The sequence below is a fragment of the Sorghum bicolor genome, chromosome 3 (assembly GCF_000003195.3).
Source record: "Sorghum bicolor cultivar BTx623 chromosome 3, Sorghum_bicolor_NCBIv3, whole genome shotgun sequence".
NCBI classification, from domain to species: Eukaryota; Viridiplantae; Streptophyta; class Magnoliopsida; order Poales; family Poaceae; genus Sorghum; species Sorghum bicolor.
Genome location: NC_012872.2, coordinates 67,936,950 through 67,959,493, shown reverse-complemented (window position 1 = coordinate 67,959,493; position 22,544 = coordinate 67,936,950). Strand labels below are relative to the sequence as shown.

Genomic DNA, 22,544 nt, shown 5'->3' with positions numbered 1-22,544 from the left:
CGTCTATATTTAATGTTTCATGCATGTATCATAAGATTCGATGTGACAGGGAATCTTGAAAACTTTTTGGTTTCCAGGGTGAACTAAACAAGGCCCAAGAATATAGATATACGCACTTGACTCCTCGCTTGGTTGCAAAACAAGTGTCGTTATCACTTCTCGCAAAATCGAACATTTAACTGAACGTACATAAAAAAATATTAACAGTTATAATACATAATTAGTATCATCAAAGCAATATATTTTCTCACTTTGTCAGAAAACAAGTATTATTTTCACTTCATTAAATATACTTTTAAATAATAGATTTATTTAGAGATATAAATATTACTATTAGTATTTTATACAAACCTAGTTAAACTTAAAGAAAGTTTGATCATCTTTTTTTTAACATAAAAAAGTTTGATCATCACACTTATATGTTTTGGGACGGATGGAGTACAAGGGACAAGGACAACAGTGATCTGTTTACATCCCTGCAAATCAATTAGATGGAATTGACCGAGAATTATGATTTGAGGCTTAAATCACCAACCATAGAAAAGATTTCGAGAATAGGTGTATCTGATATCACTTGCTACACACGTTGTCACTGACGAGTGATCAAGAAATCACACGTGGTAACTAGGTTAGTATTAGTAGGAGATGTTCCCCTTGGTCGCGTTGCTTTGGATTTGCACTTTCCGATTCTCTAACAGGAGTTTGCTTTTAAGCACCCACCTTACATCCACTGGCTGCTCGGGCCCAACAGTCATCGTCATTGATACTGTACTCTCCCGTCCTTGACTACGCGCATTGTTCTCTTTACGCCTTCTCTTCTTCGGTCGTCTGCTCGGAAGTGGGCTCCGTCATCTCCGCCGCCAAAACAACGCTTCGTTCGATCGGTCTCGACTCTCGAACTCTCCGATGCGGCCGGCCCGCGCGGCGTCGCCGGCGTCGCGCGGGGGATGGGCGTTATACGAGCTGTACAGAGCAGCGAGCCGCGCGGCGGCGCCGGGGGTCCTATTGTGGCGGCGACTGCAAGGGCTGGAGCACCCGACGCGGTGGCCGGAGCGGCTAGGCCGGCCGTCTGCGGCGCGGCCTCGGCCGGGCTCTCCGCTCGTGTGGTTTCATGCCGTATCCCTCGGGGAGGGAATGGCCGCGCTCCCCGTTGTCCGCCACTGCGTCCGCCTCCATCCCGACCTCCCCGTGCTACTCACCACCACCACTCTCTCCTCGTTGTAAGCTCCCGTTCTCAACGGCAAATTCATATTGCGTTGTCGTCCCCTAAATACCGCTATTTGGCTTGTACGCAGCGAAGTTATCAAGGATCTACTCCCTGATGGTGTCATATATCAGGTGCGTTTGCAGATTGCTCGCGTAGCTTCAGAGCTCAGATCCTTGTGGGCTTGTTGTGGCTATGCTGGATTTAGTTTAGTGAGGATGAACAGTGCGTTTTCTTCGTAAGTACTATTTGATAATTCGAATTGGTTGGGCTTTGGTCACCTGTTGATGCTTCTCTATGCCCGAGTACTGCTGTTTAATGAGATAACCATACATTGATACAGTACAGTTGTGCTATCACTGCTTCTCTATGCCTGACAGCCTGAGTACTTACATAACTTAGCTATTAGGTTGTAATAGTAAACTGTGATTGAAAATTGGGAGGGAAAGTGTAGTTTGTTCAGATGCTGGGACTCGCCATTGGAACTGGAAGCAACTTCACTTACAATTTTCGCGTGCTATGTTTTTTTTCCCCTTCCAACCTCATTTTTTTATGCGTGTAGTTTGCTCCTCTTGACTGTCCTAATGCGATAGACAGTTTTATTGGATACTGGAAGCCAAGTTTGGTACTTCTTCTGGAAAGTGAACTCTGGCCAAACCTCATTATGTCTGCAGCAACAAAAGGGGTAAGTGGTTTTCTCAGAATTCTGGAGCATGACCACATCACTGTTCATGATCATGCTTATTTTCTAGTTCCTAGTGTTCATCCTTCTCTTTGTTTTTTTCATACTGCAAGAGCAGAACTTTTATCTCGACTATTCATAGTTTCTGCATCACACATTCATGTTGTAGGCTGTAGTTACTTATCTGTTATGAATTGCCTACTTATCTGCAGATTGCAGTGGCGCTTTTAAACGCTCGCCTATCATTGAAATCTTTCAACCACTGGTCGATGCCTGTAGGGTTCCCATTAGTTGCTCTGATGCTCTCTAAACTATCACTTGTTGTCCCATTGGTTAGTAATCATGGTAATGCTGACCTTATTTTTATGTACACCCATTACTGCTGCCATCATTCATTTCTTATCGTTGCAGAGTACTATTCAGGCTGTTCGTTTTCAGCTGCTACATACACCACCAGGGATCATACATTTTGCTGGAGATTTAAAATATGGTATACTCAAGTTTTGTCTAGTCTTTCCTGAGAATAGATTTCAAGTGATCATATGAGTGATTTAGTTTTAAAGGTTGTCTTGGGAGCTTGAAAGATAACCAAGTTTACAAGTCAAATGATTTATTAGAGGATTAATGCAATTCACATAGCTGTTGGAGATGTTCATGCCGGGGAGAATCAGGTCAACGAAATAAATGATCTACAACAGCAGTTTAGCAATAGGCCCCTCTGGATGGCTGCTTCTATTCACAGAGGTGAAGAAGAAGGTAAGAACTCAGGAGCTGCACCTTTTGCTGATTCCTGGACTAATAAAATGTATTGTATCACTTATACTTCACTTCCAGTAAGCTGTACAAAAAAACTGTTAGCATTTCACATTTTCATAATAATGGTTACTCCTATCCCTAACCTTTGTTGACTCCTTCGAGTTCTCCAAGAACTACTTTGATTACCACTCCTGCAACAATTTATTTCAGCCATGACTTTACCAAGAAAAAAACTTTTAATGACAGATATATGATGTCATTACATAATGATCAGGATTGAAAGATTGACTTACATTCAATTAAGATAGTTAAATACTGTATATTTGTAAATTGTCATACTAATGGAATATTTGTTCAAGATATATAGGAGTACTGTGTCAATGGATGCTTCTATATCCTCAAGCTTGGAATAACTTGCCTTTGATTTAGAGAATCACCTCTGCCATAGTTTCATTCATGTAGTTTTACTCTTTTTTCCCCTGAACAATATTCATGTAGGGTTTTTTTTTTTGATCTTCTGTCATATCATTATTCTGCCTCATTATTTGTATTTCTGTTTGTACTCTGATCAAGAAAAATGCAGTAGCCTTTGTGAAAGTATATCTCATTTATTCATCATTTTCACATTTTTCAATGTGGAGTGACATGGAGGAATTGCATTCCTAACATTATTCTTTGCTTCGCAACGCGGCGGAAATGGTTTTCAGTTTTCACAAGCCATCTTGTTTTTCTTGCTTTATTTTTTCAGTCATCCTCCGCGTTCATGATGAGTTGGTCAAGATGTATCCTGCTCTACTACTAATTCTTGTGCCAAGACATCCTGAAGACTGCAAGAATATTTTCTTGGTACGATGGCATTGCTTTTCTTACCCCTTCTAAGTCATTTGACTACTTGTTTCTTACCATTATTTTATACTATCATATCTTGGTGGCCAAATGTGATGGGTACTCAAGTCAAAACAATTAAGGTCCTATTTGGATACTAGAAGATTTTTAGAATCTGGATAAAAAAGTCTTAGAATCCTAGAATCTCATCCAAACATACTAGATTCTAGGGAATTTTAACATAGAGGCATAGAATCCAATAAAACACATGAGATTTATTATCTAGATTTTAAAATCTCTAAGGAACCAAACGGTACCTAAACACACAAAGGTAAGTTACTGGTGACCGACTTCACTGTTTAGAATTTGAACTTCTTCAGCATGAAGAGATTATCATGCATTTTAATTTATGATTCCAGCTTTGTTCTGGTATGATATGTTATTCATTATGATAGGATAATATATCTGAACACATATGTTTGTGTATGTTGTTGTAGGCACTAAAGAAAGAAAAGGTCAATTTTGTGCTGAGGTCAACTAGGGAAGTGGTGTCTTCAACCACTAGGGTATACATGGTTGATACTTTAGGTTTGTGAACATCTCCTTCTGAAAGTTAATATATTGCTGCACAAATTGTGTGTGCCATATTGGAACTCCTCCCTCAGATTCCGAAATAATAAGAATAATTTGATCAAGCAAAAGTCATGCAAAATAGATATTGACCCTTAATTTCTCTTATCACAATATGTCATCGTTTGCTAAAGAATCAGTATCATCCCAAAGGCACTTTGAATACAAATCTATTGATGCAAGTTTTATGTCCTAATAATTTGAATAATTGTTGGTCAAAGTTTGTAAAATTTGGCCTTTTCTTGTATAAGATATGCTTATCATTCTGAGATAGAGGGATTATTAGCTAACAGCATAAAATACCATGAAAACAGGGGAATTAAGAATGCTTTACAGGGTCACCCCAGTTGCAGTTATTGGCGGTTCATTTCTACCTGGCTTAGCCGGCCATAATATTTCTGAGGCTGCTGCAGCTGGTTGTGCTGTTGTGACTGGTGAGTCAAAGGTATTGGCATACTTTATGTTTGATATTTCTTTGTGAAAAGTCACAATATTTGTTGTTCGTAAAGTGAACTCTGGCATGCAGGACCCCACGTTGGACACTTCTACCATATGCTGGTTGAAATGTGGCAAATAAATCCTTTAGCTGTCAAGCAGGTGACAAAGTCAACAAAATTAATATTCTGCTAGTTTGCTACCTAAACAAAACACCATTCTGTGGCTAGCACAGCATTGCATAGTAAATTTGATCACTAGCTCAGTTGCTCCATAATAAAAGTAATCAGTCGGCTTGGGCATGATAAAATTCATGTTTAACAGAGGGAATTGGGCCTGAAAATTCTTTCACAGAGTGTTCTTTTTTTCGTTCAGGTGTCAGGAGAATTCGAACTTCTGCAAACACTAAAAGAACTGCTTGGTGATGCTAGCACTCTGGGAGCACGTCAAAGAGCTGCAAAAAATGCATTTTCCATTATGTCGGATGGAGTTGTGAACCGTGTATGGAATTTAGTCAGCAGGTTTGCCATTGACTTCCAAACAGATACGTGGAACAGTTGACTTAGTGGAGGCCTCTTCTTGTAATATCTGTGGTACGCTCCTGAAACCAATTTTCCCTGATAATCTGATTCTGATAATAAGCTTTCACGGCACATTAACAGCTGCTGATTTATTGTAAGGACTGGAGTGGAAATGCACAGGGAGACTGGCACCAGTGATTGTGGCGTGCTGGTGACCTGGTGAGTGGTGACAAAGGACAAGAATCTCAAATTAAAGGATACTAAGCTCACACATATCCACGTCATCTGCTCGACTTGCTCCTGTCGGAAATTTAAATATATTCCATAAAAAAATCTCCGGGATGTCTGTCATCCTTTCATATCCTTGTGGCATGGATGTGCTGTATATTTTGTCATTCCCTAGTGCCAGCCAGCAGATGATCATTTGCAGTGCCTTTCCTTTTACAAAATTTGCACACTCAAGGCTCCAGGAATTTCAAGGAGCATGTCAATTGTAGTGTTAGATGTGAACTGTTAAATGCATATGATTTTTCAGACGTGATATGTGTGATTGATATCCTTTTCTATCTTGGCAAAGTACAGTTTTGGGAAAAGGAAAGGGGGGAATGAGAAAAAGGACACAACGAATATATGCCATTGGGTTGGACTGCAATTTGCAAATTGACATGAGGTAGCCAGGTAGCTCTTCTTTCTTCCCCACCTCGTTCAACAGTGCACACGTGGTAGAGAAGTACTCCCGTTGTGTACAAAAGAAGAAACGCATTTGATGAGGAGTCAATTAATCTTAAATTTAACTAAATATGCACCAAATCATGTGTTTGCTGTTATGCGCGTGAAGAGCGACTATTTTGTCGCATGGCATAAAATACTGGTGGCTTGTTTGCCGATTTGTTTTGAGTGTTGCATGACTCTTGCGTGCGTTCCAATAAATATCTTTGAACAGTGAATACGTGGAATTTTTTGGCTGTGGAGTACTGGCATGGATGTCTTCTTTCCTATCGTCGCAGGTACAGCGCTGCTTGTTTGTGTAGGTTCTTATATAATCTATGGCCTTGTTTAGTTCGTAGAAATTTTCGGTTTTGGCTACTGTAGCACTTTTGTTTTTATTTGACAAACATTGTCGAAACAAAGTGTAACTAGGCTCAAAAGATTCATCTCACAAATTACAGGTAAACTGTGTAATTAGTTTTTATTTTCATTTATATTTAATGCTCTATGCATGCAACCGAAGATTCGATGTGACGGGAAATCTTGAAAATTTTTGTGAACTAAACAAGGCCTATGTTTATTGTATTCTCGTATTCTGAAGTCTCCAAGTCGGCAAGTCGTTCGGCGCACTGGGCAAGGCATAGCAGCCTGCCGCGGTTGATTTTTGAGCTGTGGTGCTGGAGAAGTTTGAGCCAAGAAGACCCAACCCGACACCACCAGGAGGCCCAAAACGAGAGCACCCATGCCGTTCTCCCACCACTCCCCAGCTGCTACAAGTCAGCTACTCGCCCCTTCCCGCCGCACGCTCCTATTGCCATTGCCATGCCCGCGAGCCGGCGCGACCCCGGCGGCCGAAGCTGTGCTCCTACCCGGCGGGCTGCGAGCGGAGTCGCTGCCACGACACGTGGCTGTAGTGATGGACGGGAACTCGCGGTGGGCGCGCGCGCGCGGGCTGCCGTCCGCGGCCGGGCACGAGGCCGGGCGCCGCGCGCTGGAGGAGGTGGTGCGGCTCTCCCGCGCCTGGGGCGTCCGCGCGCTCACCGCCTTTGCCTTCTCCCACGAGAACTGGAGCCGGCCCAGGGTATGCATCCCTCCGGCTCCCGCCGCGCCGTCGCCTTCTTTGTCGCCGACGAGCTTGACGGTTCTCTTTGCCAATTCGCAGGTGGAAGTGGAATTCTTGATGGGGCAGTTTGAGCGAGCGATCCGCGAAAGCGTAGCTGAATTTCTGAGGTATGCATTTGCGCCGTCAGTTAATAGCCTCACACTTAGGTCTCTACTGGCATTCCTGATAAGATGCAGATGGATTCGAACACTCTATGGAGCTGGCAGTAAACCTCACAAGTAATCTTTGTTGTCCTCGATATATTCTGGAATGCTGCCCCGTGATGATATGGCATTAGCTTTTGCATTTTGTAGGGACGGAATTCGGCTACGTGTAATCGGCGACTCCTCAAGACTGCCGGTTTCTCTTCAGAAGATCGCGAGAGAAGCCGAGGAGGCCACACGGAGCAACTCGCAGCTCGACCTGACACTGGCAATCAGCTACAGCGGGCGGAGGGACATAGTCCAAGCATGCCGGAACCTCGCTCAGAAGGTGCACGACAAGCTGCTCAGGCCGGAGGACATCGACGAAACTATCTTCGCCGATGAGCTCGAGACGAGCCATGCCAACGCCGAGCTCCCTAATTACCCTGACCTGCTCATCAGAACCAGCGGCGAGCTGCGGCTGAGCAACTTCCTGCTGTGGCAGTCGGCGTACGCGGAGCTCTTCTTCACGGACACGCTGTGGCCCGACTTCGGAGAGGCCGACTACCTCGAGGCACTGGTCTCCTTCCAGAGCAGAGACAGGCGTTTCGGGGTAAGGAAATTGTAGCGCAGAGGCAGGCAGCGCCATGTGAAAGGCGTGCTTGAACTGTCAATGTAGTAAGCGTTGGTCAGTGGATGATAATGGGTTTGGGGCCCGTGGTATTCCCATGATGCGGCTGTATTTGTTACAACTCACAAATGGTGCTTGGGGCTCCTCCAGGAGACCAAGATGCGGAGATGGAGTATTAAAGATGGACGTTTCTTAGGCCTTGTTTAGTTCGTAAAAAAATTTGTTTTTGGTTACCATAGCATTTCGTTTTTATTCGACAAACATTGTCCAATCACGGAGTAACTAGACTCAAAAGATTCATCTCACAAATTACAGGTAAACTGTGCAGTTAGTTTTTATTTTCGTCTATATTTAATGCTCCATGCATGTGACCAAAGATTCGATTTGACAGGAAATCTTGAAAATTTTTACGAACTAAATGAGGCCTTAGTGGTGGTATGCAGTCAATTAATTCTTGTGAGAGTAGGAAATAAACTCAAGTGGTACTAGAGATCAAGCTGCATCTTTCATCTTGATTGAATAGATATGATTCAGGTTCTATTTGTTTAAGTTTATCTATCGTATCATTCTAGTTATTCAATAGTATTTTTTTCTCGCAATAAAAATCAGCAAACAATATTTTTAACCTTGATTTTTAAGCCCAGCAATCAGACATCAAGCGACAATAGTAAAAAAAATATACTAAAGTTTGTTTCACTAAATTTGGCTTATGCTAATATCGTTCGCTAATTTGTTGCGAGAGTTCAAATGACCGAGGGATGAGATAACCTGACCCCGTGGTGTATGTTTTTTTCTGTACGGAAGATTGGCAATATCTGTTAATGCCAACTGTTCACCAGAGTTCAAATAACGCAGTGTCTGGTATAGCTTACAATAGCTCAGCTGTTGTGAGCTGTTTTTTTTGTCAAACACTTATTTCTAAAACAGATTTATGGGTGAAGCTATTTTTCTTCTCTAGTAAAGACATGAGTTGAGATGAAGCCGAAAAAAGTAGTTTATTGTAGCTCTCTCTTATCTATTTCTCATCTATGCATGAAGCAGTTGAGCGCTACATATCCTGTCACGGAAGATTGGCAATATCTGTTCGGCAGAGCCGCTGCCATTGCTGCAGGTTGCATTCTCACTCACGACAAGAGTATGTAGAACAGTACTAGCTACAACTAGTAGCAGCGGCTGTTAATCACAACTGTTAATGATAGCTTAATGTGATTGACACAGTGCTTATTGTACCATTAAATTTTTATTTGAGCTTATCTGCTGAATCTGTCAGCTATTTAGAAGTGTTTTTCTCTTAACAAATCAACAACCAGTCAACTATAGTTTTCCAGCCAAGCGAACATGTGGTATATAGTTAATTCTAACCATGGTTTACTAAGACTTGTTTGGTTCCCATACAACTAATAATAGTTAACAATGGAGAAAAACTAGCAAAGATTCTATTTGGATCCTCAACTAATAGGTAGATCAACTAGAACTTTAGTTGCCACCCAAGTATTGGCTGATTTCTTCTTTCCGACTAGCGTAACTAATGTTAACTAGGCAAATTCAAACGAAACGAAAACTAGCTAATCATTGTCTTGTTCGTTTGGCTGATAAGTTATGGTAGAAAGTATAGTTAGCTAATTTTTTTATAAAAAAAATATTGCTAAATAACTGACAATGAACAGACTGTATGGGGTAGTGGGCATAGCCATTGCGGCAGTCGACAGAAAAACACGAGGGATGGGGATTAGAGTCCACCGTTGACTTTAGTGCTTTGCTGCTATGCTAAGGATAACATATTTCATCATCGACGTTATGGTCCTTCGCAATCTTAAATCTTTGTTTGATGTCCCCTTCACCCTGGTGGCCATGTCTTTTTAGCATCAAACCAGAGTGCTTGATCCCCGTAGCCCGCAGTACAATTCATGAACGCGTTGCATTGCTGTTTGTGGTGTTGTGCGTATTTTTAACTGAACAAACCATCTTTCAAGTTTGAACCGTTGAGCCCACTCTCACTCACGAATCACACGCGACACGCACACACAGCCATGCCCCAGACGTGCCAAATCAGCAGGAAACGGAATCGCCCCGGACTCCCGGTGCGCCTCACGCGGCGCACCGAGCCAGACGCGACACGGGAAGGTAGTCACAGTCACCGTCTCACTGACGCGCCGGCCCCGGCCTCAGCCCCGGTTCGGGACTCGACTTGGTCGGCTGGTCCGCGCGTCCGCAGCCAGACCGGTGACCGGACCGAACAATCGGAACCATCTCCACCCCGCCGCCCGGCCCCAAAGTTCTATATAAACGCAGCCGAGCCCCCCTCCCGCAAGCCCCCTTCTCCGCCCCCTCATTCCCCACACACCAAAACCCGCGGCTCCGCGTCTCCGCCGAAGCGGGGGAGGCGGGCGGGGGCAAGCACCTGCTCCCGCTGCGTGAAATTACACTCCCTCTCCCTCTCTTTTCCCACTCCGATTCCCCACTCGCGATGGCCGCGCCTCGACCCCCGCCGCCGGGGGCACTGGGAGGCGGGGTCGGTGGCAGTGGTGGCGTCGCCCCCGCCGCCGGGGCGCCCGCCGGAGTCAGCATGCGGATGTTCCACGGCGAGGTGTACCTCGGCGAGATGGAGGTGTTCCCGATGAAGCAGGGCGGTGAGGGGGGCCTCCCGTTCCCGAGCAACGAGATCCGCGTCAGCCACCTGTCGCCGGCGAGCGAGAGGTGCCCGCCGCTCGCCATCCTGCAGACCATCGCGCCCTTCTCCGTGCGATGCAAGCTGCACACCAAGCTGACGCCTCCCAACCCGAGCCTCCAGCGCTTGTATCTCACTTGTTTCAATGAGTTCAAGGTTTGTCCCCAAATTTTTTTTTTGAACAACCGCGAATATGTGGTTTTGTCTTCATGCGACTGTAGTTTCCTTTCTATGCTCATTTGAAATTGAAGGAGTATACATATTTTAATGTGAGCGTGACCTCTTAGGAATTTCTATTCACTGTATTTGCAATTCGTTTAACAAGTATGGTTGAAGCATTTCGCACATTTGATTCTGGGTCTATCATAGGTGTTTTGGCTTGATGTGAGTATATCATTGCCATATTCGTTTGAAATTGAAGCGGAAAACGTGACTTACTGAGGTGATACTTGTACTTCGTGAAACAAGTTTCATATACTGAAGCATTCTGCACATTTCATTTTGGGTCTTTCATGGGTTGTAAGTTCCATGTAGTTAGATTCAGGGACTGTTTCTCTTGATAGAACTTTACACAGAACATTAAGATTTGTATAACATGTTCTCTCATTTGTCTGTGTAGAGTGCTGTGGTAGTAGTTGGGGATGAGGAGCTGCACCTGGTGGCAATGCCGACCAAATCAGGGAAGATGCCATGCTTTTGGTGCTGCTCAGCACGCTCTGGGCTCTATGCAGCGTCCGTTGGCATGCTCAACTTGCGTTGTCTTGCCATTGTGTTTGATCTTGATGAGACCCTTATCGTTGCTAACACAATGAAGTCCTTCGAGGATCGGATTGAGATGCTTTCCCGCAGAATGGATGTCGAAGATGATCCTATCAGAATAACAGGGATGTCTGCAGAAATCAAACGGTATATTGAGGACAAAGAGCTTCTCAAAGAATTCATTGACACCGATACAGTTACGGACAATGGGAAAATAGTTGGAACCCAGAAAGAGGAGGTTCAACCTATGTCTGGTGGTCAGGAGCGTGTTCTTCGTCCAGTTATCAGACTGCCTGACAGGAATGCAATTTTGACTCGCATCAATCCAGAGGTATGTTTCAAAATTAATAATAGAATGCATTCCATGATATCGTTGTTGGCTTTTGAGTCTTGTCTACTTTGGAGACATGATTTATTGACCCTACTAAGCTTTTCGAGATTTAGTACAAAATATTGGACTGACTCACTCAGCATAAATTCTTTTATATTTGGAAGTTGACAGAATTTTGGATATCTAGGGATCATTATTCTTTCATTCAACTTACTGTTCCGTGATTTCTCTACCTTTTTCATGCTTAGTATCATCTTACCCATTTACATGATATATTCTTTTCAGAATCGTGATACCAGTGTTTTCGTAAAGCTCAGGCCCGCTTGGGAAGAATTGAGGAGTTACCTAACTGCAAAAGGACGAAAAAGATTTGAGGTTTATGTATGTACAATGGCTGAGAGAGATTATGCTCTTGAAATGTGGAGACTTCTTGATCCAGAAGGCAACTTAATAAGTCCACAACAGCTCTCAGAACGTGTAAATTGTGTAAAGTCAGGCAAGTGAACTTGTTTCAACTATTGTGCAATGATTCCCTGTATCTGTTTTGTTTCATTTATCCTGACAAACTCACTAGCAACACCTTTTTGCCATAAACTTTATATTCCAAATGTTCTTTTTTTTTGCTTTTATTTCCTAATATTACGATGCCCTGCTTTTATTGGAATATAATATGTAGTAATATATAGGAGTAAATGAAATAGCGACTACAATGTAGTTGGATGGAACAGTGCATTTGGAACCTTCCTATCACTCTGGTTTGATCTGTTGCATCTTTTCTCTTTATTGCATGGCAGGTTCCAGAAAGTCCCTGCAGAATGTTTTCCGAGACAGAGGATGCCATCCAAAGATGGCCATGGTAATTGATGACCGACTTAATGTTTGGGATGATAAAGATCAACATCGAGTTCATGTTGTCCCTGCATATACTCCATACTATGCTCCACAAGCAGAGGTACTTATTATTTTATTACTCTCTGTATTTTGTGTTGAACATATACCCATTATGGAATGATATGTGTGCTTTCTATAAATTTTAGATGGCCAATGCTGTTCCAGTTCTATGTGTTGCAAGGAATGTTGCTTGCAATGTTCGTGGTGGGTTTTTCAGGTTGGTAAATGTGCGTTATGAAATTTCTGTATTTTAATTATATAAAAAAACTGGACCTGCGTGGGGCAAGCCGCCCCCCGGGCTTTGAACTAAGAAGGACCTTCTCACACAGGCCCAGAAAACCCCCGAACCCTGGCCCCGCCCATACATTGGGAGACGTTACCTGTGAGATTACCTGCCTGGGCCACACACGGTCCTCAGGCTGACCTGGGCCGATCTCATTACCAGTGCTTTGGACATGGGGCCAACGAGGGGATTTTTTTACCCAAGTTTCCCAAAATCCGCCCCACCGGGGGTTCGAACCTGGGACCTGGGGTGCCGCCGGAACGTGCCTAACCACTGGGCTAGGCACCCTTTGGCGTATTTTAATTATATATTTCCTACTTCTTCAATACTGGGCCTGTTTTTCTTTTTCGTGCAGAGAGTTTGATGAGAATCTACTGAGGAAAGTGTTTGAATTATACTATGAAAATGGGTTACTGGATCTTCCATATGCTCCAGATGTTGGTGACTATTTAGTCTGCGAGGTATTAATATTCTGGATATGTTCTCCCTCCAGTTAATTTTTTCTGAAACTTTATGCTACCTTCCAATTTCTCTACAGGATACCAATTTTGTACCAGGCAACAAAGATCAGGCTCCTATACCTGAGGGCATGAGGGGAAATGAAGTAGAGAAGAGATTAAACGGGCAGGTGAATTTTTATATCTTCGTGTTACTTGGATCTAACTAGAGGATGCAGACTAATAATGCCCTATTTCCTTTGAAATATGTTAGCAAGCACTGTTTAAATGGCAACATATCGTTCATGCAGTCTGCTTTTAGCCATTTATAACTATATATGCCTTTTTATTATTTACTACCTCGCTCTTCTTGAGAATGGATCTGCACCTCTACAAAGTTTAGAGCCCCAAGCACTCTAGTCCGTTGATTTGACTAATGGTTGTTATTAACCTCTTAACGTTCAAAATAAACTTCAAGAGGATGAGTGTTCAATTATTTTCCTTATCAGTCATATCGGTGGGAGCAAAGGGAGGGACAGCAAATGTCATTCTCAACCCGTTCACCAGGTACCTTTCAATTTCTTAAATTCGCTTAGCTATCTTTTGGTTTCTCTTTCTGGCAATTCCTGTTACCTTTTATGTTAGAGTATACTAGGCATCTCCAGATATATTTATTTGTCTATTATCTCAAAAAATTCCATTGATTGGATTCTTGTGTTTGCTTGCTTCTGGCCTTTTTCCTGCCATTTTCATTTATCAAAGAATTGTTACTGTGTTATTCATGGTGAACTTTATTTTGAGACATTTGGCATGAGAGGAAATTTCTTGTCTGATGCTTGATAGAACATTGCACTTGGTTTGTATTTACTTAATATTATTAATGGTCTGTTCTCTTTTGTCACTTGGCCATGCTTTGAGCATATGAAGAAATTGTGCTGCTCTTTCATTTACCCCCATGATCACATGATTTCTTTTCATTTTTTAAATCGGTACTAAGACTTTTATCCAAGGTTGTCTGGACCTAGCAAACATACCCATACTTTGCAACGGGATGTTCAGCTTGTTGTGTGGTTACCTAGATGACTTGCGGCTCGGAGATTTATTTAGCTATATGATGTCATGCGTTTCAATTTGTCTGGGAATCAAACTCTGTACTATGCCTGGACCCATGTTGATCTAACTCGTATGAGTACGAGATGTTTAGAGATTTGTCAATGTCGTGTCATGTGTTCCAAGCTCCAATTCGACTTTGCATCATGCCCAAACACTTAACTCGTATGGGTATGGGAGAGAGTAGCCGACCATGGAAACATTTTGTGTTCCAATTCGTTTCACAATTGGACCCTGTACCGTGCTTTGACACACTACTCTAGCGGTCTAGCCTGTACATGCACGGAAGAGATTTAGTCGATCTGATCCCCATCAGACAGTAGTGAGCGATGAATGATGAAGAAACCTTTTGCTCTTTAGTATTAGGATAGATATGTAATTACGAGATACCATATTCTCCAGTCCTGACTTGGTGGACCATATGGCCTTTCTCATTTGAGGTCAGTTATATGATCTTAATCATGCCATCCTGATTCCTGTCTAAGATTCTTATTCCTGACAACCTTGCATATGCTGTATAAGAATCAACACTTGGTGGTTTAAGTACTAACTGGAATCTTTGGTCTAGATGACGAGGGAATGCCTATCCGAGGTACTGGAGGAGTTAGGACTATCCAGCCAAATGGGGGATCGCTAGCAATAACCCCCTCGGTATATGTCACAGTGTTACAAGAAATCGGGCAGCTATGTGACTCCAAGGTATTCTGGCATCTTATTGTTTTAGCTTATATTTGTTTCCTATTTGACCTTGAAGTAATCCCAAACTCTTTTTCGTACAGGTGGAATTCAGATCTACTGTAAGCAATGGCAAAAGTATGCTATTTTCTGTAGAGGTTAGTATTTTGAATTTGTGACTAGTATTTATAATATATATTCTCTTGCCAACAATTGTATCCATTTTGAATTGAAAGAGCTATATTACCATATCGCCTGAGTGCACATCAACAACATCTCCATTCTAGAAGTTTTGTTTTGTGGTGATTGATAAAATATTTCACACTTGACAAAAAGCATGTAGCCTCAGTGTCTACAGCTGCTCTAGATGTGACAAGGTTTGAAAGCTGCTATAGGTTAATTTTATGTGGTAGCTTAGTTATGCATTTTTAGGTGAGTAAAATGCACTCAAGGTACTTGACTTTGCCCGGATTTGCACCTAGGTACATAAGCTCTCAAAGAGAGGATTATAGGTCCTTCAACTTTTTGAGTGTGCTCGATATGGACCTGGTTTTCGCTTGGAGTGAACCGCTAAAAGGTTTAACGACCTAAATCCTCATTTTGAGAGCTTATGGGCCTAGGTGAGAATCCCGGAAAAGTTTAAGGTCTCCAGGTGCATTTTACTCTTTAGATTTATATAGTGTTAGTACCAATTTTTTGCTTAATCATTTCATATTCACCTTATCTATTTTGTGTTCCAGGTTCTGTTTAGTAATGAAAAAATTGGAATAGGAATCGGCAAAACAAGAGATGAAGCTCAAGTTCAAGCTGCTGAAAAAGCTCTCCAAAATTTGGAGAGTGAGTATATATCCTCTACATCTTGTCTACACCAGGCTTTGCTATTCACTTAAAAAGTTACTTGTAATAGAATAATGGATACACCTGAGCAACTGAGCATCCTGGAAGCTCTAAAATGCTTTAATGTATTTTTATAGAAAACGTCCTTTTAAGTGTCGGTAAACTATCTGAAGGTGATCTGTTGCTTTACTATCATTTTTTTTTGGCAGCCTATTATTTTTCATGTGATGGATCAGTTTTCATCTTGGCTTATCTGTTGGGTTGTCAACTGGTACTGTCTGTCAAACTAGCTGTAGGCACATAACATAAGCTGGTTATATCATGTCTGATTAATGGGCATACAGATCACCTTGTCCACGGAAATGCAAACTAAATATTACAACGGGGTCCCCATTGCAATGTGAAATTTCTGGTGGCAGTTAGCATCAATAAGAATAGCAGCTGACCGGGAGTGCTTAATAACACAGTATATTTGAAATAACTCATTCACTAATTTGCATACTTCTCAATCCCACTCCGGTAGAAGTTCTGGTAATAGATGTTACTCCTAGGAATTGGGAAACAGCTGTACATCACTTCATTCAATATCCTCTTAAGAAATTTTATTTGAAAAGTAAAGTAACTTGTGGGTAGGTTTTATTCACTGTGCCGAAACGGTTGTTTAGCCTGTTTAAACCTGTTTAAATGCTATACGGCTGTCTACCGTTTCTGTTTAATTGACCGTTATCCTGTTTAAACAGCCGTTTTGCCTGTTAATTGATCGTTTAGCCTGAATAATGGCTAAACAGTAGGTGACGGCTCTCACCATTTACCGTTTAGGAAAACACTGGTTTCTTAGAAACAGAGGATAAGTCTTTTACATCGAAAGAACAATCGATCATTCTTTACTGGGCATGTTTGGGAGTTTTCAGCTTTGCCTTACTATCTGTGTACAAATTTGTAAATAATAATAAGCATACTTACCTTTGTGAACTCCTTTCCAAATTTTTCTTGTTTGAGAAGGAGGCTAGTTTTATGTGCACTAATAATTTAATGGATTGAATTGCAGGCAGTTATTTGTCATCTGTTTCTCTAGTTGCCGGAGTTCCTAAGAAAGAGTCAAGGAAGCCCCCTGGGAGTGGTAATGGCTTTCTGGAGGACGCTCCTTGTTCAGACAATGATATCTCTATGCGAGAACCTTCTGGAAGTACATTGAAACTGGATGATTCAAATAGTATGGATAAGTTGTCGTCTATTATGAGTCTTATTAGAGAACATGTAAGACACTTTGTTGCACATGCCATTATTTTTGTCCATATGCTATTTTGATGCGCTGTACCTTTTTTTTTTCAAATTTTGTTTCCTTCTTTAAATGCTAACTTGCATCTAAAATTGTAGTGCTTGGAGGACCAACATGTAGTATTTCGAGATCAAGTCCAGAATTCTAGCCCAGCCAGAAATGAAGAATATCATTTCCAGGTCAGTTACTGTTCACGCTGGCCTTGTGGACACCTTATATTGTAATGCGTCAAGGTGTTGTAGTTCTAAACTTTGAAAACACAGATTTGAGTCGCACATGTGACTGTTACCGGGTTTTGTCTGTACTGGTTATAAGTGTAGGAACAAATATAAGAGCAACCAGGTTTTACTGAAAAACAGTTGTTTTGTTTTTCTTCACAAAATGAAACAATGTGACCATTATTTTTTTTTTTGTGACTTCAATGTGACCATTATTGGGAACTGGCTGGCTACCACCTGTTTTCTTGACTGTTGACGGCTGTTCAGAATTTAATATTTGCATACAAATTTAACTTGCCGGCGTTTTTTTAAGAAACTGATCTGAGTTGGATAGCTTGGCCCCAGCACCTTTTGCTGGTTTCCTTTTGCTGGTTTGTTAATCAGCCGATATATTCTTTTTTTGAAGGTTGAACTAGCAGGATTGATTCTCGGGAGGGGCGTTGGTTCGGACAGAGAAGCTGCGAAGCTTCTGGTACTGTGTTTTCTAGTGCTTCCCTTTTAAAATTCTTGTATATCTGCATTCATTGCCACATTAAATTGTTTTTTTGCATCTATGTAAACCGTTATCAAAATGGGGAAACAAAGTTAGAATTGTGAACATATTGTGTACCTTTTTTTAGAATTGAAATTCATTTTCACCTAAGTAGTAATGAATTTCAAATTGTTTCCATATTCTACATGCACTTGTGCAGGTAATTGATTACCCAAATCATTACTAACTGCAAAAGCAAAAATCAATTGAGTGGACTGTCTAGCATGCTACATTCATTATTCAAAAGAAGATTGTGGTATTTTGTTCTGGTAAAAACTAAGCATGGTACAGTTTTATAGGACTCGAGATCTCAAATTTGATAGAGTCATGACAAGTTCTCAACTTACTTTCATGTTTCTATTTGGAGTTGGTTGTCTCTTTACATGTGAAAACAATTAGCCTTGAAAATTTCTCTGGACTAGGTCATTTCTTGGGTGCCCAAACCAAAAACTTCAGATGTGGAAAATGGGAACAAATTATGCATTAAAGAAAACTGACTATACCTGCAGAGCAGCAATGGAAAGATTACTTCCATCTGCGCTTGTATGTTTGGAAACAAATTACTGCAGCATGGTTTAAACAGTAATTGTTTCAACTGAAAATTTAATCAAAATGAGAAACCTCATTTGAGCAGTTTGTTTGGGGTTTATGCCATGCCAGTTACCAGTTGGCCCATAGTGGAATGTAGTCTTATGGGACACCTGCCTTCAAATGATGATGCATGCTATATGTGTTTCTTTCCTCTGAAAAATATAGTATTCATTAATTTACTATGTAGCTAGGATCGTGACAAATGTAATTGCCCTCAAATACACAAATAATTGTTAGCATAATTACATGGTGATGTGTCACTTTTGCAAGCAATTGTTGCGGAAGGCTGACGTGTATCAAGTACTATATTTTACTTTTGTACTAAGTTATTCGTGTGCCCCCTCTTTTGGTTTCAGGCTGCAGAAGAGGCACTGAAGACCTTAAAATCAACCACTGACCCACAAATTAAGAAGTATCTGAGACCTGTAAGGTAATAATTTGACTGTTCCCACTTTTTTGCTTTTAGGATGTTTTCGCTCTTTGGTTTATTTTGTAACTTCTGTAGAGTACAGAATAGCCTGAATTGTATCCTTCCTAGAAAATCGTCATCTTTGGACATTTTGGGTGGAATATTAAATGTTTGTCGTGGTTTCCTTTTGTCCTGTTTCTTTCAGATGCAATGGCTGATTTCCTTCCACGCTCTGAGCTCCACAATCAAATGAACTTAACATTCAAGAAGGATGTAATGTGAGGGCAACAGCTCATCACCGTTACAGAAGTCGTCATTGATTTAGCAGAAGTGCATCACCCTTTCTGTGAGTATGGTTGGCATCTCACCTCGAGCACATGATGTGTGTCAAACTGTAAGCACATGTCTTGTTCTGGAAAGCCTGGTTTTGAAGGTGGTAACATAGAGAGCAGAGATGGTGCTTTATGGATTCTTTTGACCATCTTCATCAAAGAATCTTCCCATGTACAACTTGTTCCCATACAAGTATAGATGTTCTGTCTTGTTTAGGATAGTGCATAGTTGGCTGTAAAGAAGTAGGAGAGTAGATGTGGATCTAACATTCTAAGTTGTTCTTAAGGGTGTGGTGACTCATTAACAGATATGGATCGTTAAAAATGGAATGCTTGTACCAGTTGTCATGTTTACATGTCTATTATAAACGGCACTAAATCCTTTACAGACTTATTTCAACCATGAATACATTTAAGTGCTCAGATTTCTTGAGTTATACACTCACATCTATTCCTCTTTTAGAGTTACCTCCACAGATTTGATTTCACATGGCACTGAGATTTGCCATATTGTACAGATGGAGTCTGCCTTCACAAGAAGCAGATAAGAAGTCGATGATTCTCACGTTATTAGTCACTATTTCTAAACTGAACATACTTGCAGTACTAGTTACTTATCTCCTAGTAATTGCTATATGCAACACAGTGCAGGGGAAGACGGCTGATGTTTGCTGCTGTCACTGGAGTTTCAGTTACAATCCTCAGCTCTGAGGCTTCTTTCAGCGTTGAAAAGTGAGTTGAAGGCATAGGTGATCCTTCAAAACAGCAGGTTTGCAACATATACACGACGGTAGCTGAAGCTGAATATCATGTTCTTGTTGTGCCGATCTGGAAACCGAGGATCCGAAGCAGCTGCTGCATGGCTTTCCCGGCCCAGGCCAAGTCGTTCTCAAATATACTTGTCGGCCTGTTCTGCAGCAGGTCACCTCCCTGATACAAGGTAGTGTCGTCGTCGTCGTCGTCGCCATTGCCAGCATAATCACCGGCAGAAGGTGGGCCGTTTTGTTCTCCGGGGACCTCTTCAAGAATCGTCTGGTGTTTGTCCAGCATCAGCTGATTCAGTAAAGAGAAGAGTTGTCAGGTATATGCTTCTATAAGAAACAAGATGTGATGCCGTGGTTGTGGTTACCTGTGGTTGGTCCGTTCCATTTGCTGCTACCATTTCCCACTGCAGAGGAGCATCTGCAACCACCACAGCCGACCTGTCGGTCTCCAGATTCTCATGCTTTTGGGGATTGTTATCTACCGGCATTGCGCCATTTGTTCCTTCAAGATCCTCTGAAAATACCACATCTTCTGCCCCGATGGAGAGCTCTTCCTCCTCTGATACTTTCTGTTTGTTGCCGTGATCCCAGTCTTCGTGGACAACCATGGTGTTTGGGGTTTCAGTAATTTGCAGAGTTCTGTTAGTGCCATGCTGCCAACGGACATGCCCCGAGGCATCTCGCAGCAGGAACTTGAACTCGATCGACCTGTTCGCCGGCAAATCCTGATCAAACATAAACGATCGAATCAGACTCACATGGCCAGGGTCGCTGACGGAACGCACTCACACAGATGACCGAAGAGCTCACCGTCGTCGCCGTCCAGACGTGGCCTTCTGACCAATTCAAGGCGATCGCCTTAGCCGGATCCCAAAGTCCGAGCGCCGCGTCGTCACCGACGACGAGGAACTGCTGGCCAAAGGCGCACTGCTTCCTCAGCACGAACTTGACACGCACTGTCCTATCCTCAGGAACTGGCACGGTCAGATTCACGAGACGTGCCAACATTAGTTTAGCGTTTTTGTCGTCCGTAACTCCGTATAAACCACACGTCCACACCACTGACATGAATCTCTTGTTCCTAAACGCCTAATCTCACGACGACTGGGAGTAGAGCTCATACCGTCAGCAGCAGCAGCGGGAGGCAAGAGATTCTCGGCAGAAACAAGGGAGTCCAGATCATCATCCTCACCCACCTGCACCAAAATCAATGGACTTCATATAGCTGTGCGAATGTCTGATCGCGAATTCGCGATCGAAGCTTGTGGTAAGGTAACAAGCCAACGAGGCAACGACCTACGGCAAGACGACATCGGATTACCTCCAGCGCCACGGCGTCCTCGCCCAGGGATCGCGCCGGGAGTGGCTCCCCGACCCCAACCTCCAGCGCCACGGCCTCTTCGCATAGTAGGGATTGCGCCGGGAGTGGCTCCCCGACCCCGAGCGACGCGACGAGCAGCCTTCTTCGAGCCGCCGACGGGGCGGGACCGACGGCAAACCGCCGCGTGCGCGGCCTGCTGCCTGGACGGGCCCGCGCGAGCAGCCCGGCGCGGCACGCCACGGCCGCGACTTCCATCGGTTTCGAGCTCGCCGGGTGCATGGTGGTGGTGGCGGCGGCGGCCGGGCAGCCTACACGGAAAGAGGCGGCGTGCCGGGTCGGCGTCAGCTGCGGCGCAGTGCCAGTGCGCCTCCGCACTGCGCTTTGGACACTTCTGGAGTGGCTTTTTACATGTGTGGCACGCCGATCGCGGGGTGTCTGTCAGGCTGTGTGGCTGTGTGGTCGTGGTGACTGTGGCAGTTACCTTGCCGGGGGCCCTTGCGCTCCTGCTCCTGGTCTCGCGCGTCAGGATCCGCGCGCACGCGGGGTTTTCGTTTCGTGCCCGTCTGCTCCCGCCGTTCGTTGCGTCTGACGAGTGACGACTATGATTCAATCGCTCCGCAATTTTTTGTCTATAAAAAGAAAAAACATTCGCTCCGCAACACGGCAGTGCCCACAAGCTACCGACGGTCCTGGCTTCCTGTCCCAGACGAAACGAAAGCGATACATTTGCTACTATTGCTGGTGGTGGGAAAGATGAATGTGGGCCAAGCGGCCCACGTGTCCAACCAGATCCAGATGTCGAGGTAGCCAGTTGATTTCTGTCACATTGAATTTTACACCACATACATGAAGTATTAAATATAGATGAAAATAAAAATTAATTACACAGTTTAACAATAAATCACGAGATGAATATTTTAAACATAGTTACTCTATAATTGGATAATGTTTGTTAAATAAAAACGAAAGTGCTACAGTTCCGAAAACTTTTTAGTTTTCGGAACTAAACAAGGCCTTAGACGGACTCCAGAACGCAAACGCAAAATAGATAAGCGTGTTTTGCTCATTAAAAACCCCCTCCAACAAGAGACTCAAATACAACATTTATTTTGCGTACCAAAAGAAGCGTCGTTGAGGCGGGATGACACAAATCTTTGGCTCCTCTCCTGCTCCAAGGTAGCAGGCAGCACCGGTTAGAGACGGAGGGCCAAAGTTTTGTGTCAAAGATTTAGAGACACGCAAATTATGGCGATAAACATTTAGAGACAGAGGGAGTAGGTGTTCAATTATTTAATATATATATCCTAAAAAGTTTAAAACAAATTAAATGAAGTATTCAAATAACACATGCCCATGAAGTTTCTCCTCAAACTTTGGATTTCTTTTTAACAAACTTTACCAAATTTGAATATCGAAACAAACCATAAATATGTATTTGTCGCACGTCGCACGTACGTACAAAATTACTTG

General features: G+C 42.8%; 4 protein-coding genes across 9 annotated transcripts; 3 read left to right on the top strand and 1 right to left on the bottom strand.

Moving 5' to 3' along the window:
* On the top strand, positions 752 to 5,617 carry LOC8058936 (probable 3-deoxy-D-manno-octulosonic acid transferase, mitochondrial). 5 transcript variants are annotated; one of them, XM_021457439.1, is made up of 12 exons: positions 755 to 1,220; positions 1,296 to 1,338; positions 1,767 to 1,889; positions 2,099 to 2,218; positions 2,298 to 2,376; positions 2,526 to 2,642; positions 3,391 to 3,488; positions 3,965 to 4,055; positions 4,412 to 4,531; positions 4,624 to 4,694; positions 4,908 to 5,125; positions 5,195 to 5,617. In XM_021457439.1, the coding sequence occupies exons 1-11, from the start codon at positions 907 to 909 to the stop codon at positions 5,091 to 5,093; spliced, it is 1,362 nt and encodes a 453-aa protein (XP_021313114.1). In that variant the 5' UTR covers positions 755 to 906; the 3' UTR covers positions 5,094 to 5,125; positions 5,195 to 5,617. The 5 variants fall into 5 exon arrangements, with proteins under 5 accessions (XP_021313116.1, XP_021313117.1, XP_021313115.1 ...); XM_002458747.2 differs by having other exon boundaries at positions 757 to 1,220; positions 5,213 to 5,617; XM_021457441.1 differs by lacking the exon at positions 5,195 to 5,617 and having other exon boundaries at positions 752 to 1,220; positions 4,607 to 4,694; positions 4,908 to 5,048.
* LOC8058935 (isoprenyl transferase) lies at positions 5,202 to 7,870 on the top strand. Of its 2 annotated transcripts, none has more exons than XM_021457443.1 (5): positions 5,202 to 5,272; positions 5,636 to 5,731; positions 6,363 to 6,842; positions 6,924 to 7,102; positions 7,178 to 7,870. In XM_021457443.1, the coding sequence occupies exons 3-5, from the start codon at positions 6,504 to 6,506 to the stop codon at positions 7,632 to 7,634; spliced, it is 975 nt and encodes a 324-aa protein (XP_021313118.1). In that variant the 5' UTR covers positions 5,202 to 5,272; positions 5,636 to 5,731; positions 6,363 to 6,503; the 3' UTR covers positions 7,635 to 7,870. The 2 variants fall into 2 exon arrangements, with proteins under 2 accessions (XP_021313118.1, XP_002458791.1); XM_002458746.2 differs by having other exon boundaries at positions 5,204 to 5,272; positions 6,924 to 6,991.
* LOC8060121 (RNA polymerase II C-terminal domain phosphatase-like 2) lies at positions 9,957 to 19,410 on the top strand. The gene is made up of 16 exons (XM_021455608.1): positions 9,957 to 10,461; positions 10,925 to 11,395; positions 11,681 to 11,891; positions 12,190 to 12,347; positions 12,433 to 12,503; positions 12,925 to 13,030; positions 13,108 to 13,197; positions 13,516 to 13,573; positions 14,685 to 14,815; positions 14,896 to 14,949; positions 15,532 to 15,628; positions 16,677 to 16,885; positions 17,006 to 17,086; positions 17,532 to 17,597; positions 18,605 to 18,678; positions 18,863 to 19,410. Exons 1-16 carry the CDS (start codon positions 10,105 to 10,107, stop codon positions 18,873 to 18,875), a joined length of 2,247 nt encoding a protein of 748 aa, XP_021311283.1. The 5' UTR covers positions 9,957 to 10,104; the 3' UTR covers positions 18,876 to 19,410.
* LOC8060120 lies at positions 19,308 to 21,628 on the bottom strand. The gene is made up of 5 exons (XM_002456616.2): positions 21,075 to 21,628; positions 20,877 to 20,949; positions 20,564 to 20,727; positions 20,119 to 20,478; positions 19,308 to 20,042 (listed from the first exon to the last, which is right to left on the bottom strand). Exons 1-5 carry the CDS (start codon positions 21,351 to 21,353, stop codon positions 19,797 to 19,799), a joined length of 1,122 nt encoding a protein of 373 aa, XP_002456661.1. The 5' UTR covers positions 21,354 to 21,628; the 3' UTR covers positions 19,308 to 19,796.

Coding starts and splice junctions, on each gene's coding strand:
- LOC8058936 (XM_021457439.1), top strand. CDS start 907: ATGCGGCCGGCCCGCGCGGCGTCGCCGGCGTCGCGCGGGGGATGGGCG. Junction 1,890..2,098: donor TGTCTGCAGCAACAAAAGGG/GTAAGTGGTTTT, acceptor ACTTATCTGCAG/ATTGCAGTGGCGCTTTTAAA. Junction 3,489..3,964: donor ACTGCAAGAATATTTTCTTG/GTACGATGGCAT, acceptor ATGTTGTTGTAG/GCACTAAAGAAAGAAAAGGT.
- LOC8058935 (XM_021457443.1), top strand. CDS start 6,504: ATGCCGTTCTCCCACCACTCCCCAGCTGCTACAAGTCAGCTACTCGCC. Junction 6,843..6,923: donor AGAACTGGAGCCGGCCCAGG/GTATGCATCCCT, acceptor GCCAATTCGCAG/GTGGAAGTGGAATTCTTGAT. Junction 7,103..7,177: donor GCTGGCAGTAAACCTCACAA/GTAATCTTTGTT, acceptor TGCATTTTGTAG/GGACGGAATTCGGCTACGTG.
- LOC8060121 (XM_021455608.1), top strand. CDS start 10,105: ATGGCCGCGCCTCGACCCCCGCCGCCGGGGGCACTGGGAGGCGGGGTC. Junction 11,892..12,189: donor TGTAAATTGTGTAAAGTCAG/GCAAGTGAACTT, acceptor ATTGCATGGCAG/GTTCCAGAAAGTCCCTGCAG. Junction 17,598..18,604: donor GAGAAGCTGCGAAGCTTCTG/GTACTGTGTTTT, acceptor TTTTGGTTTCAG/GCTGCAGAAGAGGCACTGAA.
- LOC8060120 (XM_002456616.2), bottom strand. CDS start 21,353: ATGCACCCGGCGAGCTCGAAACCGATGGAAGTCGCGGCCGTGGCGTGC. Junction 20,479..20,563: donor ACGTCTGGACGGCGACGACG/GTGAGCTCTTCG, acceptor ATGTTTGATCAG/GATTTGCCGGCGAACAGGTC. Junction 20,043..20,118: donor ATGGAACGGACCAACCACAG/GTAACCACAACC, acceptor TTACTGAATCAG/CTGATGCTGGACAAACACCA.